This window comes from Alternaria novae-zelandiae (genome assembly GCF_023758075.1).
Source record: "Alternaria novae-zelandiae strain BMP 2774 chromosome Unknown scaffold_12, whole genome shotgun sequence".
Classification (NCBI taxonomy): domain Eukaryota; kingdom Fungi; phylum Ascomycota; class Dothideomycetes; order Pleosporales; family Pleosporaceae; genus Alternaria; species Alternaria novae-zelandiae.
In genome coordinates this window covers 877,867-894,754 of record NW_026056972.1, presented here as the reverse complement: position 1 = coordinate 894,754, position 16,888 = coordinate 877,867, and the positions used below count along the sequence as shown (strand labels likewise).

The 16,888-nt window shown below is 52.8% G+C and overlaps 3 protein-coding genes across 3 annotated transcripts; 2 read left to right on the top strand and 1 right to left on the bottom strand.

Moving 5' to 3' along the window:
* Nucleotides 1-392: 392 nt before the first annotated feature.
* Nucleotides 393-1,508, top strand: J4E88_006414 (uncharacterized protein; the record flags this gene model as incomplete). Its single annotated transcript, XM_049400039.1, has 2 exons — nt 393-417; nt 559-1,508. 2 exons carry the CDS (start codon nt 393-395, stop codon nt 1,506-1,508), a joined length of 975 nt encoding a protein of 324 aa, XP_049254350.1.
* A 419-nt stretch (nt 1,509-1,927) lies between these two features.
* Nucleotides 1,928-2,708, bottom strand: J4E88_006413 (uncharacterized protein; the record flags this gene model as incomplete). Its single annotated transcript, XM_049400038.1, has 2 exons — nt 1,928-2,116; nt 2,172-2,708. The coding sequence occupies 2 exons, from the start codon at nt 2,706-2,708 to the stop codon at nt 1,928-1,930; spliced, it is 726 nt and encodes a 241-aa protein (XP_049254349.1).
* A 4,419-nt stretch (nt 2,709-7,127) lies between these two features.
* On the top strand, nt 7,128-9,001 carry INDA1 (Amino-acid permease inda1; the record flags this gene model as incomplete). Its single annotated transcript, XM_049400037.1, has 4 exons — nt 7,128-7,403; nt 7,456-7,513; nt 7,570-8,693; nt 8,747-9,001. 4 exons carry the CDS (start codon nt 7,128-7,130, stop codon nt 8,999-9,001), a joined length of 1,713 nt encoding a protein of 570 aa, XP_049254348.1.
* Between the last annotated feature and the right edge of the window lie 7,887 nt (nt 9,002-16,888).

Here is a 16,888-nt window from a genome sequence, read left to right as displayed (position 1 = left end):
TAGTGCATAGCCGAGGAGATGTCATGGCCTTCCGGTAGACCTACCGGAACCTGTAAAACTGGAGCGCGTCATCTTTCCTAGTCACGCATCCGACTGGGGTCATCACGTTGCACCTTTTTACATACCTCAGATTTGAAAGAGATTCATTTTGCGGTGTACCGGAGTGGTAGAAAAGAGTTGGAAACCCAGCATTTACGAGAACTACATACTCACACTTGGTTTCCACAGAGCTGTCCGAGAACTAGACTAAAGACCATTCAAGACGAGTAAAGATTGCCATTAGAAGAGAAGATTTGGTCATGGACGACATGCAAAGATTGAAAGAGGATTACCCATGGATTCAAACGCCGCTGGTGGTAGGCGCGCCGATGCGCTTGATTGCTCTGGCGGACATGGCTGTTGAAGTATCGAAAGCCGGTGAGTTGAAGAAGAGACCATCACGCCAATACCTTCTCATGCTCTTGCCGTGGATAATCTGCCTGGCCAAGCCCCTCCATCTTATTTCAAGTTTTACAGCACGCATTGATACTCCAACATCATCCTAACCAACCCACACAGGAGGAATCGGCTTCATAGGCGCAGGAACAGACGTATCAGATCTAGAATCCCACATGCAGCACGCAAAGAGACTCCTGCAAGACACATCCGCCGCACTACCAACGAACAACGGAACACTTCCCATCGGCATCGGCTTCATAAATTGGGGCGCAGATCTCGAAACGGCCATACCCATCATCGCGCAACACCGTCCAGCAGCAGTATGGTTCTTCGCGCCTTCATCAACAGCATCCCTCGTGCAATGGGCCGAAGCAAGTAGAACCGCTTCTCCCTCGACGAAGATCTGGGTTCAGGTAGGCAGTGTGAAAGATGCTGTGGAAGTGGTCGAACAAATCGGCCCAGATGTCCTCGTCGTCCAAGGCACAGACGCGGGAGGCCATGGTCTCGTTCAAGGCGCAAGTATCGTCACCCTCCTCCCTGAAGTCGGCGATGCCATCAACGCCCTCCATCAAAGCCCCAAACCCATTCTCCTAGCCGCAGGCGGCATATCCGAACCCCGCACCTTCACCGCATCCCTCGCTCTCGGCGCCTCAGGCTGCGTCTTGGGAACGCGTCTGCTCGCTACCCCCGAAGCAGCCATAAGCACCGGTTACCGCACCGCCGTCCTGCGCACCACCGACGGCGGACAAAGCACCGTGCGCACTAAAGTCTACGATTCCCTGCGCGGCACGAACTGGGCGGAGACGCATAATGCGCGCGGTATTATCACGCAGAGCTATGTGGATGCCGTGGAGAAGGGGATGAGTCAGGAGGAGAATACGCGGTTGTATCGCGAGGAGATGCGGAAGGGGGATGAGGGGTGGAGGGAGGGTGGGGGCAGGATGACGGCGTATGCGGGGAGTGGGGTTGGGTTGGTTAGGGAGGTGAAGGGGGCTGGGGAGGTTGTGAGGGAGGTTAGAGATGGGGTTGTGGGTGTGCTGGAGGGGTTGGGGAGGAGGGCGAGGCTGTAGAGTAGGGGAGGAAGAACGGGACTGCGGCCTTCCTGATGCCCTTTTTTGTGGGTTCCTCGGATGGAGATGCGATTCGTCTGGTAGGTGGAATGTACATATACATACATGCATGTCTGGAGTTCGTTTCTCTGGTGGAACATATGAAAACACATAGTGGGTTGAGATGCGAGGGTGCGATGATGGAATCGTCGCTCGGATATTTTGACACATGGTAAGAAACAGAAGAGCATGCCACCTACTAATTGCTCGCTCGTATACTCCTGACGGCTGCCACACACATAACCCCAACACCATGCTCCATTCCCGCCTGCTCTTTCCTGTACTCCGGGTATTTTTGCACCGGATGCGTATGTGGCTCGACGTTTGATAATTTGATACTCGAGCTGTACAATCTGCAGCCCGTGGACGTCTGGAGCACTCTACAAAGCCTTGGTCGCTCGGTATCTGCCCGTCTTGAGGTTGAAGGCACGCTGGTCCTTCAACCACCTTCTGTATCCAGCCACGCTACCAATCTTCTCGCCGTAGTAGTCCGGTGGGGGGTTCGCTAGCGAGGAGGCAGTAGGGTCGACGCGGTGACGCTTGATGCGGTTGAAGAAGGCCGAATCTTTCTACACACACTACCGTCAGTATCCGCCATCTCATCACTCTCCAGACGTGACTTACCCGCGTGAATTCGCCCAGCACACCCCTGTAAGCCAGATTGAAGACCTGGTTGCCGAAAATAGGCCCAATGAGCCATCCCACAGCCATCATGCCCAAGGTGCTCAGTCCCATGAGCATGAAGGGATCAAAGCCGCCGAGTTGGGCGGAGAGGGTCGCGTCATAGCCATTGTTGATCATGGTGGTGAGACCAAAGTACGTCACGCCCACGGCGCCGACTCCCGAGCAGGCCTGGCCGATTCTCCGGCGCGTGCGGCGTAGGGCGAAGAAGGCGTTCCATGTGAGTTGGGGTTGTGCGCCAGGCGAGTTGTTGGCCACGGGCTGTGCGGGCGCAGTCGATGCATGGCGTACTATCAGCCTGGTGGGAAAGGTGGCGCGAGAGGCGGTGGTCGGGCTGCTGCGCTGTTGTTGCGGGAGCTTGCTTGGTCGTGTGCATGTGGAGAAGGAAGTCGCGGCGGCGGTGGATGCGGGCGCCAGTATCGCGGGTGGGAAGCGGCTGGCAAAGGCCCTCGCGGGGCACAGTGCACTTCGTGTTAGCATCGTGGACGTGTCGTGGACAACCGTGGGGCGGCGTCGTGAGGTCGCAATCGTGCCGCCAACTTTCCGCTTCGATAGATGTCAGTAGCTGCAGATTGCGGGCCTTGGCGATTGCGGAGAAGCGTCCTGCACTGTCGTCGCCAGATTGAGTTTGCCCTGCGCTTTGTGCCTTGCAACGACCTGTACTGTTGCAGCTCTTGATCCGTAGTATTTTGCGAATGCGCTCAACGTTGGCGAGACGTCATTTCTTCACCTTGCTCGGAGGCTGCTGACTCATCCGTTCGGCCATCTTCTCCACACTATGGGTCACGACCGTCTCTTTCGAAACTTCTACGTTGTCTAGTCTCCTGACGTCTCACGACACATGATGAGCTTCATGATTCAGATCAGCACGTCTGCTCGGTTTTTGTTACGTCTCCAGCTGTCAAGGGGAAGCCACGAGTGGTATGCCCCTCCGCAAGAGCTGTGCAGAATCTGGCAATGAGAGGCGAAGGCATGTGTCCAGTGTGCCTCTTCATAAGCTCAGATCCACCTGATCAACACTTTGTTTGTCAGGCCTTGTTAAGGGCAACCCCATGGGTTGTGCCTGCTACACGCACGTTCAATACTCACCCTTGTCTCCGTGCCACGCAAACAATACAGACGCACAGCGGTACCGGTCCAATGGATACGTACTCCATTCCTTAGGCTTTTCCTTCCTTTCTGGGAATCATGGTTCAGTGCCCGTACCTGCAGTTGTCGCCCACCGGTGTGGCTCGATAGTCACGGGTCTGGACACGGGTAGGTCGATCGTTCAGCGAGACCACCACAACCTTGGAACGCTATGATATCCCTGTACACTTTGCCTCGGCGACTGGGGATGGTCTAGCTGCTTTTGGTGCCATGCTTGAGCCTTGTCAACCGCGCAAAGGCTTTCTTGTGGACTTGGCCCAGAGTCTGAATCATTGGACAACGTGAATCGGAAAGACATGCAGGTTGTCATTGTAGGTGCTCAGCTTGAGTCTCAGTCTGTTACCACGGAGAAATCACATTGTCTCTGAACAAAGGCCAATGCCGCGATTCGGTGTGACATGAATGAAGTATATCAAGTCTCGTTATAGTAGCAAGTCAGCCAGTCAAATGAATGATCTGCCAAGTCGAGGTTCGATATCTCCACGTCCTACTGTTGCCCTCTGCCTGAGACCAACTGCTCGCTATGCAGCAAACTCGTCCCCGCCCAATCTCCCTGAACATCTCCACGAAATGTCCAGCTCCATGGCGCGCCATCCGTCCCCCTACACCACGACGCGCAACCTATCCATCGATGTCTGCATTGGTCAACGCCAACCATGAAATCCCTCCCGTGCCTCCCTTATCCTACTGGGACCCGGACACGCCGTCACCTTTGGCGTCTGACCGCTCAGAAGTCTCGCCGAGCTCACCAGTGAACCCATTCCTCGCTCCGCCCAAGTCCCCAGTAGAACGGCAACACCTTTTCCCAAAGGCAGCACCTCTGCTTCCGGCATCCCCTCTATCAATCTTTGACAGTCCAATGTCGCCAATGGCAGTCACATTTCTCCGTACACCCACCCCTTCGCCAACCAAGGCGACGTTTCTTCTTTCAGCCTCTCCAGATCTATCCCCGCGCTTCTTGCTCCCACGCTCACCGCCTCCTTGTACGATGGGGAAGAGAAGGGTTTCGGTATACGATGTTGTGAAGGATATCTCAGAGAGGAGAGGGAGCGTGGCTAGTATGGTGAGGATGCAAGAGATGATGAAGTCGGAATTCTACCAGTCGCTATTCTTGAAAAGACAAAAGGAGATGGGTGGTCATTCGAGGAGCGAGAAGAAGGGAGCAAAGACCAAATGGACGATAAAGGGAATATGGAGACGATTGACTGGTGGCAGAAATGACCGGGAAGTCGGAGGAAAGAGTAGAACTGTACTGGGTGTGGAACGCATGAGAATATCCAGGCCTCAGAGCTTTGTGTTTGGAGTTTAGTTGTTACCTGAGGTTATTGCATGATTAAAAACGTGCCTCCAGAGTCGCCTGCCGTGAGTTTGAAGAACGCCCATCTGCCGTGTTTGGTACTAGAGCGACAGTTTTTGACATGTCAGTTCGATACAAGAATCAAGCTGACTGGAAAGTATCTGCGGATCGAATGATACAGGCTTGAGTGAATCATCGGCGCGGATATGCAGTTCAATGGTAGATAGTGGCAACGGGACGCTGATGAGCTAGCGAAGAATGGGTTGCGAACCACGGGTGTCTCGGAGGTCAATCGACGTAAAATCTCCAGATGCCATCCTTCCCGATAGACAAATCAGCTTGTAGAGGATCTCGTGAGTAAGGCGTTGCGATAACCCACAGAGCATCAATGACGTGTAACCTAGTAATCCCGGTGAGTGGATTTGTGGCGCGAAGCGGGCTCGAGATGCCGTTGATACCGAGTTGTGCGTATGAGCAAACATCTTTAGAGTAGAGATAGTGCGATTGTTGAGCAATGTTGGACATATTATTTGCGACACAACACCTTATGCGCAAACCTCAGGGTCCACCGTGATAAAGGCGTGTAATGCGGGTGGAGGCGTAATTCTCGGCGATACTGCTGAGAAACCACCAGCTCGGTGCAAGTGGGCTGTCGTACTGGGTGTCACGGCCGCTTATGCGGCGAAAAGGTCGGTCAGACTTTAGCGTAAGGCACACTGTGGTCAGACCGCGCCAGACTGGCTATTGGCTCCGCTGGAACTCTGGATGATACCATTGTGACATTCGCCATGGCAGGCGAATGCCAGGGGAGCGACGTCAGGCTCCGTGGCCGTGGTAGGAGTGAGGTTATCTGGGACCAAGACCAAGTGGATGCCGGTGGATGACAGTGGATCCTAGGGTGGTCCCAGGCGCGGATCGAAGCACCCCAACATACGACGCTCAGACAGGTGGTTATCAGTGGAGTCGCGCTAAAAGCAGACGAGGGAGCGTTTGCAATTCGAATTTGACAATATCGCGATAAAGGATTCTGGTAGACCCTGATTTTCTGCGGGCCTGTATACAGTGGCCAGGCTGCTGGATCAAGGTGCTGTGTTTGACTTGTCGACTGGTCCGATACGCAACGCTTCCAAGATGTTCAAGAAATTCCAAGCACCATTGGCATACTGCACTAAGCCGATTGGGGAAGTAGCCGAGCCTGACTCCGTGATTGGCTGTGATTCCTGGGGCAAATAACTGTGGTTTTTCGGGCATCAGCACGGTGGATCTGGGAGCCGGTGCCGTTGGATAGGAACGTTGGCCATGAGGTGCCAAACACGCGACGTCGCACCTCTTATGGAGAGGATTTGGTTGTGTGGTTCCCCCACGCAGTGATAACGGTCTTCTCGAAGCGGGTGATGGAGCGAAGACGGGCCTAATTATCGAGGAAACTGAAACGAGCGAGGGATTGTCGTGCTAGGATGCGAGGTTAGATGGGCAATGTAACGCAATACTGCGGTGCCCATTACGCCCGATAACACAACACACGCCGCAATCACGAGCGCTTGGCTTTGCCTACTCGCGGACTTCGCGATGGCAAGACTGAAGCGCCCCGGAGCGCCACCGATGGAGTGGTTGACAAACAGTAATGTTGGAGAGGCATCGCGTCTCGGGCTAACCGAGGCGGAGATGACGGAAGCGAACGCGCTAGACCGGCCCAGGCAGGTGCACATGGAGGTGGGGCACGTGAGAGGCTTCTCCAGACTACACCAAGTAAGCGCAACCATCCGGCTGCAGATAAGACGGCCGGTATGCACCAACCTCGATTCGCCAATTGGGGCAGCTGGCAAGGAAAGCGGCGTTGGATCCGAAGACAACCGCGGTAGCCAAGGGAGCCCAGCATTGCAATCAGCGTTCTAGAAAGCCTGCTAGAACTTTGCTAAATCCGTCTCTCGCGGTTACTCGCAGGTCGCGCATTCGTTATCAGTCTTCTTTGGGACCAATCTCCGCCCAGCGACCGGGTCTGACCAAAGGGCACCAAGGGCCCCCTCGAAGCTCACACCAAGCCCTATGCGCCACCGGCCGATTTGCTGTTGCGGGGAGGTCCCAAGCTAATCCCAAGAGCCGCGGCGGGGCGCCAATTCACCGTCCTTGTTAGTGCTACCCGCTTGCGGCGAACGCTTGTTCTGGGTGCACACGACCAGCCAACCAAAGACAGCGCCAGGCTATCTTTCGTCAGCCTGGCCCTTCACTGTAATGGAGGGGTGCCAAGCTGTCGGCTCGTGCGCCTCGTGCATCAATGAACGGGGGTCCCTGTCGCTCTTTCCGCGAGCCATCTCGAACCTGGACTGGATAAATGTCAATTGCCTCCCCCTCCGCTGATCCATATCTGACATTAAAGAGCAGCCGGTCCCAGGGTCTCTCTCGACTTCATCAGTCTTTTCTACCCCCAGCACTGCCCTGTCCAACCGCCCATCATGGACTACGAAAAGGGGACCCCGCCTAATGAGAAGACTACTGTCCCTCACCCGACTGTCGAAAGTCATGGTGAGGACTCCGCCGACTGGCGCGAGCAGGAGGACTTCATGACCCGTAACGGTCTGAACATGAAGTCCTTCCAGCGTCGTCCCCAAGAGGGCCCTATGGTCGTACTCGACAAGTCCATGAAGACTCGCCATCTTCACATGATTGCCATCGGTGGTTCCATCGGTGCTGGTTTCTTCGTCGGTTCCGGTGGTGCTCTTTCCAGGGGTGTAAGTTGCACAGTATGCGGTCACTTCTGGATATGGACTTACAATTACTCAGGGCCCTGCCACGCTCCTCATTGATTTCTCAATCATGGGTATAATGATCTTCAACGTCGGTATGTAGAGATCACACTTGTTTTGCGCACGCAAGCAAAACTGACATGACTTGCAGTCTACGCTCTCGGTGAACTCGCTGTTATGTACCCCGTTTCCGGTGGTTTCTACACTTACTCCTCTCGCTTCATTGATCCGTCCTGGGGTTTCGCTATGGGTTGGAACTACGTCTTCCAATGGGCCATCGTCTTACCACTTGAACTTCTCGTCGCCGGTTTCACAGTCCAATATTGGGACGGGGCCAAGGGGGTCAACGTCGCTGTCTTCATCACGGCTTTCTGGCTATTCATTTGTTTCATCAACATTTGGGGTACCCTGGGATACGCCGAAGAAGAATTTTGGTCGTCGTGTATCAAGCTTGGTGCAACCGTCGTTTTCATGATCATCGCCTTGGTCTTGGTTCTCGGTGGAGGACCCAGCAACGGCATGTACTCTGAATACTGGGGAGCGCGTACCTGGTACAGCCCCGGTGCCTTCGCCAACGGCTTCAAGGGATTCTGCACCGTCTTCGTTACCGCAGCTTTCTCCTTCTCCGGAACCGAACTTGTTGGTCTCGCTGCCGCTGAGACTAAGAACCCTCTGAAGTCCCTTCCCGGTGCTATCCGTCAGGTCTTCTGGCGAATCACCCTGTTCTACATCCTTGGTCTCACCTTCGTTGGTCTACTCGTCGAGCACACTGACGACCGTCTCATCGGTAACTCCTCCGGTGACGCCAACGCCTCGCCCTTCGTCATTGCTGGCAAGAACGCTGGTCTGGTTGGATTTGACAGCTTCATGAACGTTGTCATTATGGTCTCCGTTGTCTCCATCGGTGTCTCTGGTGTCTACGGTGGTTCGCGTACCCTCACCGCCCTCGCTGACCAGGGTTACGCTCCTAAGCTCTTCACCTACGTCGACCGTGCCGGACGTCCTCTCTGGTCCGTTGCCTTCATTCTTATGTGGGGTCCCCTCGCCTACATGAACTTGGCCTCAACTGGTGAGGTTATCTTCAACTGGTTCGTCTCTCTGTCTGGACTTGCCGCTCTCTTCACCTGGGGCTCCATCTGCCTTGCCCATATTCGCTTCCGCAAGGCTTGGGCTTACCATGGACACACCCTGGATGAGATCCCATTCAAGGCCGCTGGTGGTGTCATTGGCTCGTGGATCGGTATTTTCATTATCGTCATCGTCTTGATGGCACAGGTAAGACTTCATCTGATCCCCTTTGTAGTGCATTTTGCTAACATGAACATCAGTTCTACACTGCCGTTTCCCCTATTGGAAAGAGGCTTGGTACTGCCACCGACTTCTTCCAGGCATACCTCGCCATCTTCGTCGTTGCTGCTTTCTGGATTGCCGGATACTTCTGGAAGCGCGAGGGATGGCTCCGAACTGCCCAGATGGACGTTGACACTGGCCGCCGTGAGCTCGACTGGGACCTCATCAACGCGGAGCGTGCCGAGATCGCCACCTGGCCCGCATGGAAGCGTTTCTTGAACCGCATCTTTTAAGCTTGTCTTTGCATGAGTTTAGTGTACGGTCTATGGATCGTTCAAGTGTCGCTGAGTTGACTATCAGTCGATGAATTTTTCCATTATCGACTGATACATCATGTTCGCCTTTCATATAGGTGATCTTAAATGTTAATATACCCCTTCTTTCAACGTCTGTGCCATGTCGTGAATGCCATGGCTGCTGTGAGATAGTTCGCGGATACCAACAACCTATACATTAGCCTAGTTAATAATGCTCCGGCTTCTTCCCACCTGGGACTGGACGAAGAAGTGTTGCCCCTTGGCTGCTTTCTCATCATGCGCACCACACCGATGAAGCTTTTTTGTCTTGAGATGGTCTTGCGCTGCCAACCTTCTTAGCTCCAACATCATCGCCTCGGCTCCGCTGCACAGAGTAGCCAAGTCTCTTTCTTTTTCTGTTCTGACTGCACCTCAACGAATGAAAAATAAAAAACCATGGAGCTTACATTACTACATGTTCTTCTGTTTTGCCCGTCTCATCCAAGTGTAGTCTGCGGAACTGCTCAACTTTACCTTGTATGAGGTGATCATGTTATACAAACGGTCTTGCACAGATACACACAGCAGACGTATGCTACATGCGAGCTTGGAAGTTCGAAGATAAGGCATGAGTTACAAGACTTGTTGTTTGCTATCGAAGCGTAAAACAGTATCAAAACTGCGAATTCTGTTGCTAGTCGCTACTTCGCAGAGACGCTGCCACAGTCTGAGTACCGCATACGCTTCGAGAATTGCGCGAAATATCCGACCCCCAATCAAATAGGTCACATCACGAAAAGGAATCCATGAATTCCTTCACCTCTGGCGCTTGACCACCAAAATGCTTCTTCGGAAGAGCCGTAACTTCCAGACCGTGCAATGATCTCGCTCGACTCACTGTGTTCGCTGTTAGCTTGGTATCACTGGGGTAGATATGGTTTGACGTACGAGCAACATATACTTGGCTTGGATCGAAAGCCTTCTGCAGATTGACCTTGACCTTATCCATTGTCATGCCCTGAGCCTTGTGAACGGTAATAGCATAACCTGCCATCAGTGGGATCTGAGTCCTGGACAAGAGGCTATAGGGCGTAGTGTCGCCCAGCTCCAGGCTCGAACAGTTCGGGAAAATCGTTCTTGTCTGGCCGTCATCGAATTTGACTACCGGCCAAGGCTGGTAATTGTTTTCTTCGGCGTATCTCCGGATCTCATGGTGCTCGTACGTGGCGTGTGACCCAGCGAGAATTGGCCCATCGCTTCCACGTTCTTCACTTTCCTTACGGGCACGGGGTAGCTTTCTCTCGTCGTATGCCTCGAAGTCTTCGATGACGCCCTGTGACCCATTGACCAGACCAGCCTCAGGATCCAGATTGTGTTGCAATACAACTCGCATGTCTTTTTTGAACTGCAAGACGGATTCATACCTGTGTTGATCCTGCGGAGGAAAGATCAGTACGATGTCTATGTATGCGACAAGTGGCGACTCACCAACTCTTTCAGGGTACCATCCTGGTTTCTGAAATTGTATTTCTTGAACTCTGGATTCGCCTTTTTGTGCTCTGGTTTCCAGTTGAAGTAGTCTTTGCAAGCGAACCGCCAAGGTTGAGATGGGAGCGCATTGATGCACTTATTGTTGATGCGAAGGACATCTGCTCTATGTGGGTAGATTTCCACTGCCCCTTCTGTTGAACATTCATGGTTCAGAAGCGTGTACGCATCATCCTCAGGGATGTCTACATCTGTAACTTGTCAGCACAAGAGTTGGATCATGGCTCTGAAGCTTGTTTACTTCTTCTGATTGACTGCAGAATTTCGACGAATTTGCGATCGCTTTGTCGAAAGATCTTGGTCAAATTGACATTGACGAATCTGCACTCCTGTAATAGTCAATAGGAAGTCCCTATCTGATGGGAAAAAGGCTCAAATTTACCTGCCATGCACTACTACGAAATGCCCATTTGTCAATGTCATGGAAGACGTTTTCCAGACAACTCCGGTTATCGCAGCGATACTGGTCATCATAATCGTCCACTCTCAAAGATTTTCCACAGTTGAAACAGTTCTGGAAAGGCTTCACTGGGGCGAGTTGGCAGAACTGATATTGCGTTAGTCTTTGCATATCCCAAAGTCGCTACTTCACTTACGTCTCCTGTAACTACAATTTGAACGCCACCGAAAGGTTGGCTCGAACCTCGTGCCGCCTTCAGTACTTCATTCAGCCGAGTGAAGAAGTTGTTTTCGACCATGCTGATCTCGTCAATGACCAGGACGTCCGTCTTGTTCATCCTGTTCCAGACTTGCTTCCTGTGAGCATCTCTTCTCAATGTGTCCAAGTCTTTGTTGACATCGGGCACTATCCAGCCAGCGTAAGACCTAAATAGACGTCAATCGGATGTCCAGAGATGTAGGGCTTTACCTCGTACCAAAGCGTGAAGCCACCGACGTTTAAAGCGGCGAGGTTTGTCGGCGCACAGATACGGACGATCTTGCCGAGCGACTTCAACTCCTTGACAAAGGCCCGCAAAATGGTTGACTTGCCGCAGCCGGCGGATCCTGTATAGAATACATTGTGGCCGTCTACGATAAGATCAACAACTCGTTGTTGCTCTTTGCTCAGAGGAGGCTCAGCTTGGGCGGGCGGGTTGATAGGTCCCGCTGGCTCTGTGTGCGTGCTGGCTTCCGCTTCCGGGCTCGAGTCTAGCTCCAGTGGGGCGTGTCGTGACCCTAGCGGGTGTGAAGATTCATATCGCGAAGCGTCATTGGCTACGCGCTTGCTCGGAGGCGAGTATTGCGATACGGACGCGGTTCGTTTAGCCCGAGGCATGTTGGCTCGCACAAAGGAGACGTCTCGTTCTGCAGGTGTCTGGCATCCCAACAGAATTCAGACAAGACGCGTCGCGTCGAGCGGTAGGCGCTAAGCCTTTTCGCGAAGCCCCACTTCAGGGGTGCGTCGTACGTCATCCACTGCCCGCCACAGCTGCAGCAAAAGGAACATCACAGTGTTGCCATCACAGACGTCGCCATGCGATGAAATCATTTAGGCATTTGATAGCCAGTTGTTGCAAGCCAACCCTCATGAGACAGTCGTCATGCAGACCACCTGCCTGCACAAGCAACAGGACTATGACAAGATGCTTCCCTACACTGCACATGACCCAACTCCTGCCCCGGTTCCTTGTCCTCCCTACCAGCGACGATTTAACCTGACCTGGGCTCCCTGTCAGCAAGCTATAAAATAAATGGCAAACTCGTCACTAGACGTACAAAACCTTTGACTCATTCGACACCTAAGTAGAGGTCTGCCCCGTGTCTATTGCTCTAGGCTGAATCATCAGTATTCTAGTCAACGCGACGTTTTTTGAGAGGCGGCTCACTGAGAGGCGGCCAACTAGGAGTCGCATCCTCTCGCATCTTGTATTGCTTGAGCTCCAGGATGAGGCGGTTGTTCTCTTCGTTGAGTTTGCGGTTCTTGTCCTTCTCGATGCGAAGCTCCTCTAGATACCTTTGAAGGCGCTTCTCAGGTACTAGCCTATTCGGCTCGACCTTTGGCGCAGGCGTAGCATCTGGTTTCTCGTTCAAGATATCTTTGAGACCTTCAATGAGGAATTCGACCGTTACGCCCATCTCGAGAGCACCGTCGATGCCCGCTTTGAGTTTGTCGAGTGGACCCTGGAATTTGCGCGGAAGACCTCTGGCAGGGTCAAGATTGGAAAGACGGTCACGTAAAGTCTTCTCAAGTTTCTGCAATTCTTTGTAATCTTTCTCTGGTTCGTCGGAATGGTTCGCGCGCTTGTATACCGTGGATAAGAGGCCGTAGGTTGTGCGACAACGCCGATAGTCAGCCCTATCGATGGTTTCCGAAGGTAGGAGTTCTTCCATGTCTACACAATGTCAGTATCAATCTCACTCTAAGATTATGGATGCATTCTACATACCTTCGATAATCTTGCCAATCTGGCCATGACCGATTTGGGAAGTAGCCATTGCAAGGTAAGAATGCGTGTCTATCGCAGGTTGGAGATGGTTGATGAGAGCGATTATTAATTAGTTGAGTTGAATCAACAGTCGGCGCTGCAGTGTTCGGAGAGAGTGTGGTTAAAGTAAGCAGCACCCATGGAGGTGAGTGTGTTTGTGCCTGGATAAGTGGGTCATGTGAGAGCAGGCACGGGAAGGAATGAGAACCTGCCCAGGTGCCACCTTCCGCAAGTGCAAGCGCGACCATTCTTGTTCTAGCTGACTTGCTTCAATTCTGCGCATATGCCATTTTCAATTCATGTATTCGTATATCTAAGCCTTGTTGAGGTCATGATTGTGAAACGAGTGATGGAGAGGATCGCTTAGCGGTTGCCTGGTTCGCAACGTTCTCGGCCGCAGCAACTTCTTCCACTTATAGAACGAAAGCAAGTGACAACATTATCTAGGATACAACGAGACGCGATCTTCCTATACTTGATCAAAGAACGGGTTGGACACGATCTAGTCATCTAGATAACTCCCGGTATGGCACATATTTGTAGACTTTTGCCCACAAGCAATTGTCAGTACCGTCTTTGTCTTGTAGAGATCACATTCCGCCCGAATCTCCTTATCCGACCAGAACCATTCATCTCCCTGTCTGACGTCTATGAACCTGCTGTAAAGATCCTGATAGAAATGGCGGCCGAGGAAAGCCATCATCTTCGTCGTATCTAGTGTATCTTGAGGTGTGGGAGCCGGGATCGCAGCACCAAAAGTATGTGATGCAGATGGCGCCACTTTAGGCGCCACCTTGGGTGGATGCGCTGGAAGCGCGATGCGAGCGCGACGAATGTTATCGAAGCCTACAATCTCCATTGTGTCGAGGACAGTGTCTGAAGCCTGCTTGCTCACGCCGTAAGCTTCCAGACGACAGGAAAGATGCTCGTCAACCCATGATGATAGCTTGGGCCCTTCGCAGCTCATGTGCGCATCCACTGAGAGTATTTCGATTTGTCCACCGGGCTTGAGCACGCGCATGCAGTCGAAGAATGATCGAGCCCAATCGTCGTTTCGAAGAACTGTCGCGACGGAACGCGAGATCACGGCGTCGAAGTAGTTATCGGGAAACGGCGTTGGGGATGCAAGTGAAGGAATGTATAGTGTATGATGGTTGAGAGGCGCAGGGTACGTGGTAGCTGGCTGAGTCTTGGTGGTAGAGAGCGTATATACTGTCACTGCAGGGTAATGGTGTGCTAGCATCCATCCATCCGCTGCGGTAGTCAGCATCAATGCGTGTTTCGAGCGAGGCAAAGCTGCAGGACAGACATACCTAGAGAACCATGTATTTGGAGTACCCTCCTCTGATCTGCTGGTTGACTATTACTCAGTAACTCATGCGCAGGTGACTGCAGGGGTTTGTTCTGCGTCAATCGTTGATAGGCAGTTAGTGCCCATAGCCGTTGCTCGAACATAATCTCTTGGAAGCTCTCGTCATCATCCAAGCCGTCCCACTCTTCGCTTAATCGAGCAGACATGATGCGAGTACCAGCATTCTCCATCTTCGCCAGTGCCCGTGTGAACGGCGTTTGAGCTGCTTTGACACTTTGGACGCGTTCACTGCTATGTGTACTGCCAGTTCGCGAACCGCGCTCGACCGGCTCGAAATAAGGTGGTTGGGAAACCGGCAGAGGCCTGAATGAAGGTTTAGAAGGGCGAGGGTCATCAAAAGCATCGTCCGAGAGAGCAGTCTCGTACCCCGAAGCGCCCGAAAAGACACTGTGGTTTGAGTGTGTGACGCTAGATGGGTTGGATGAAGCGCGAGAAATAGTGGAGTACTGTGACTTCCTATCTGCAGCGTGTGTAAGCATGCTATTCGCGTGAGATCACGGCTCGTACATGTATACTCCAGGAGACTACATACGCAGTCATGGTAGTCGAAACCTCATGTTTAGGTATCAAGAAGACGATCTGTACGTACCTGGTATACTGACAGGGCTAAGCATCCCTGGCGTAGGAGGCAGTGCACCAGACGGAGGAGGAGATGGCAGCGGGGGTGGGAAGCGTGGCGGCTGGAGTTTTCGAGATGTTTGATCAGAGCGCTGGGACGGCGGCCTCTGAGATACTTGATGTTGTGTATCTAGAGGAGCAGTGGGTGGTGCCGGTCCTTGGTCAAGTCCGAGTTCAGACTCTGGCTTCATCGCCAGCTCTTCTGGACGTTGTGTCTCCTTACACTTTGACAGCGGAGCGATCTCCTGGATGCCCTTTTTATTGTTCTTGCTGAACCAACCGCCGAGACCACTCTTTCCTCCTGATCTTGAGTCTGACGAGCTCGTTGCATCTTGACGTTTGCTGCTGTGCGTGCTCCCGGATGACTGCGAGGTTGCCGAGAAAGACCGTCTGGTCGTATCGTCTTCCTTTGCTCTTCTTGCTTTGCGAGCTCCTACTGTCTCGGCATGTTGAGGAGGAACATCAAATGTTGGAAACATGTCGACTATCTCGATACGGTGCCCTCATCGCCTTCCAGGCGGGGATCTTCGCTCGATAATAGTTCATCGTTTCGGCATGTCACAACACGTACCACCTGTTAGGCCAGCCCGTTCGCGGGAAATAGTCTCAATCTCGCCAACTGAGCCGGCTAGCGTTTTTAGCGTGATGATTGCAGTTTGGTGTTGGGTGTTCCAAGTCAGCGGTGGTTGGTGGCCTTACAGACCAGCGACACCAGGGCGCCCGGTTCCCACCGAGAATAGCGCCGAAACTAGTGCGGAGGTCCCCATCGATAACAGGGCAGATGACGATCAGCGCAAGTGACCTTTCCCAACCCACACTTTCGGAACTGACAACCCAAACCAGAGGGGTACTGGACGATGACAGTATCAAGATCTTCCCTCATCCTGCACATCGCAACAATACACTCGCGCGAGCATGTCACTCTTTATCGCCTATGCAGCACCGACACGTACTCTGTAGGCACATGAAGACGGTTTTATCACATGTGCGCCACCAGCCACTTTTAGCGTCTGCTAGATGACCGCTTACCTTCCCCCTTCATGAAAGCCCCGGGAAGCGGCACAGCAGCCATTGGATCGAGCACGTCAAAGCCATCGTTGGGACTTCTGTGACTCGTTAGAACTTCTTGGAAGATCCGACAGTCAGGTACCTTTCGTTCCTGATGTCCAGTAACCAAGTCAGATTCCTCTGCCGATGCGCCATCGGTCTTGGACCCTTTAGACTTCAAGACCGCAACTTCGTAACGACTAGACTTGTTTGCGACATGCACCGCACACAGTCAGCCTCGGCAGCTATGGGATTGATACCGCTGAGATGTTGAAGGAGGTGGTGCAAAGCATACACGTACATGGCACACGACGTCACTACTACGTATCTATCGATTGCTTGACTCGTTTTCGCTTCCGGCTGAGTTGAAGTTATCTAGATACTGTGCTAATGCCAGTGGATTACTCAGTGCGGCCCACAACCCGGAATCCGACGACCACATTTTAGTGTAGGTGACATGGCCAAGGCGGACGGTTCTTCAGTGGCGTATGCGCGGTTGCATCTCACCGAGGGACGGCTTGGATGAGAAGATGAAACAGCAACACACCTAGCCGTTCGACCTGCCATAATGGAGCGGCAGATTTTTAGGCATATAGTATCTTCCACATTCGCTTAACGAGAATCCATCTCCGATCACGGAGGATGCCTTATGTGGCTTACCGCGAACTTCTTACGGGATCGTTGCGGGCACCTGCATGACGCGAGCGAGCCTGCTACGCTCCATCCCCTGCACTAGGTGTAGTCTCCGTATCTTCCTCTTTGAGTACGGCAGGTATATCTGGGGATTGATCTCCGTCGTTACCTGGGGTGTCGATGGTCTCGTAGTGCTACACCATTCTATCATACCCGTTGTTTTGCTTTTGGCCTCTCGAA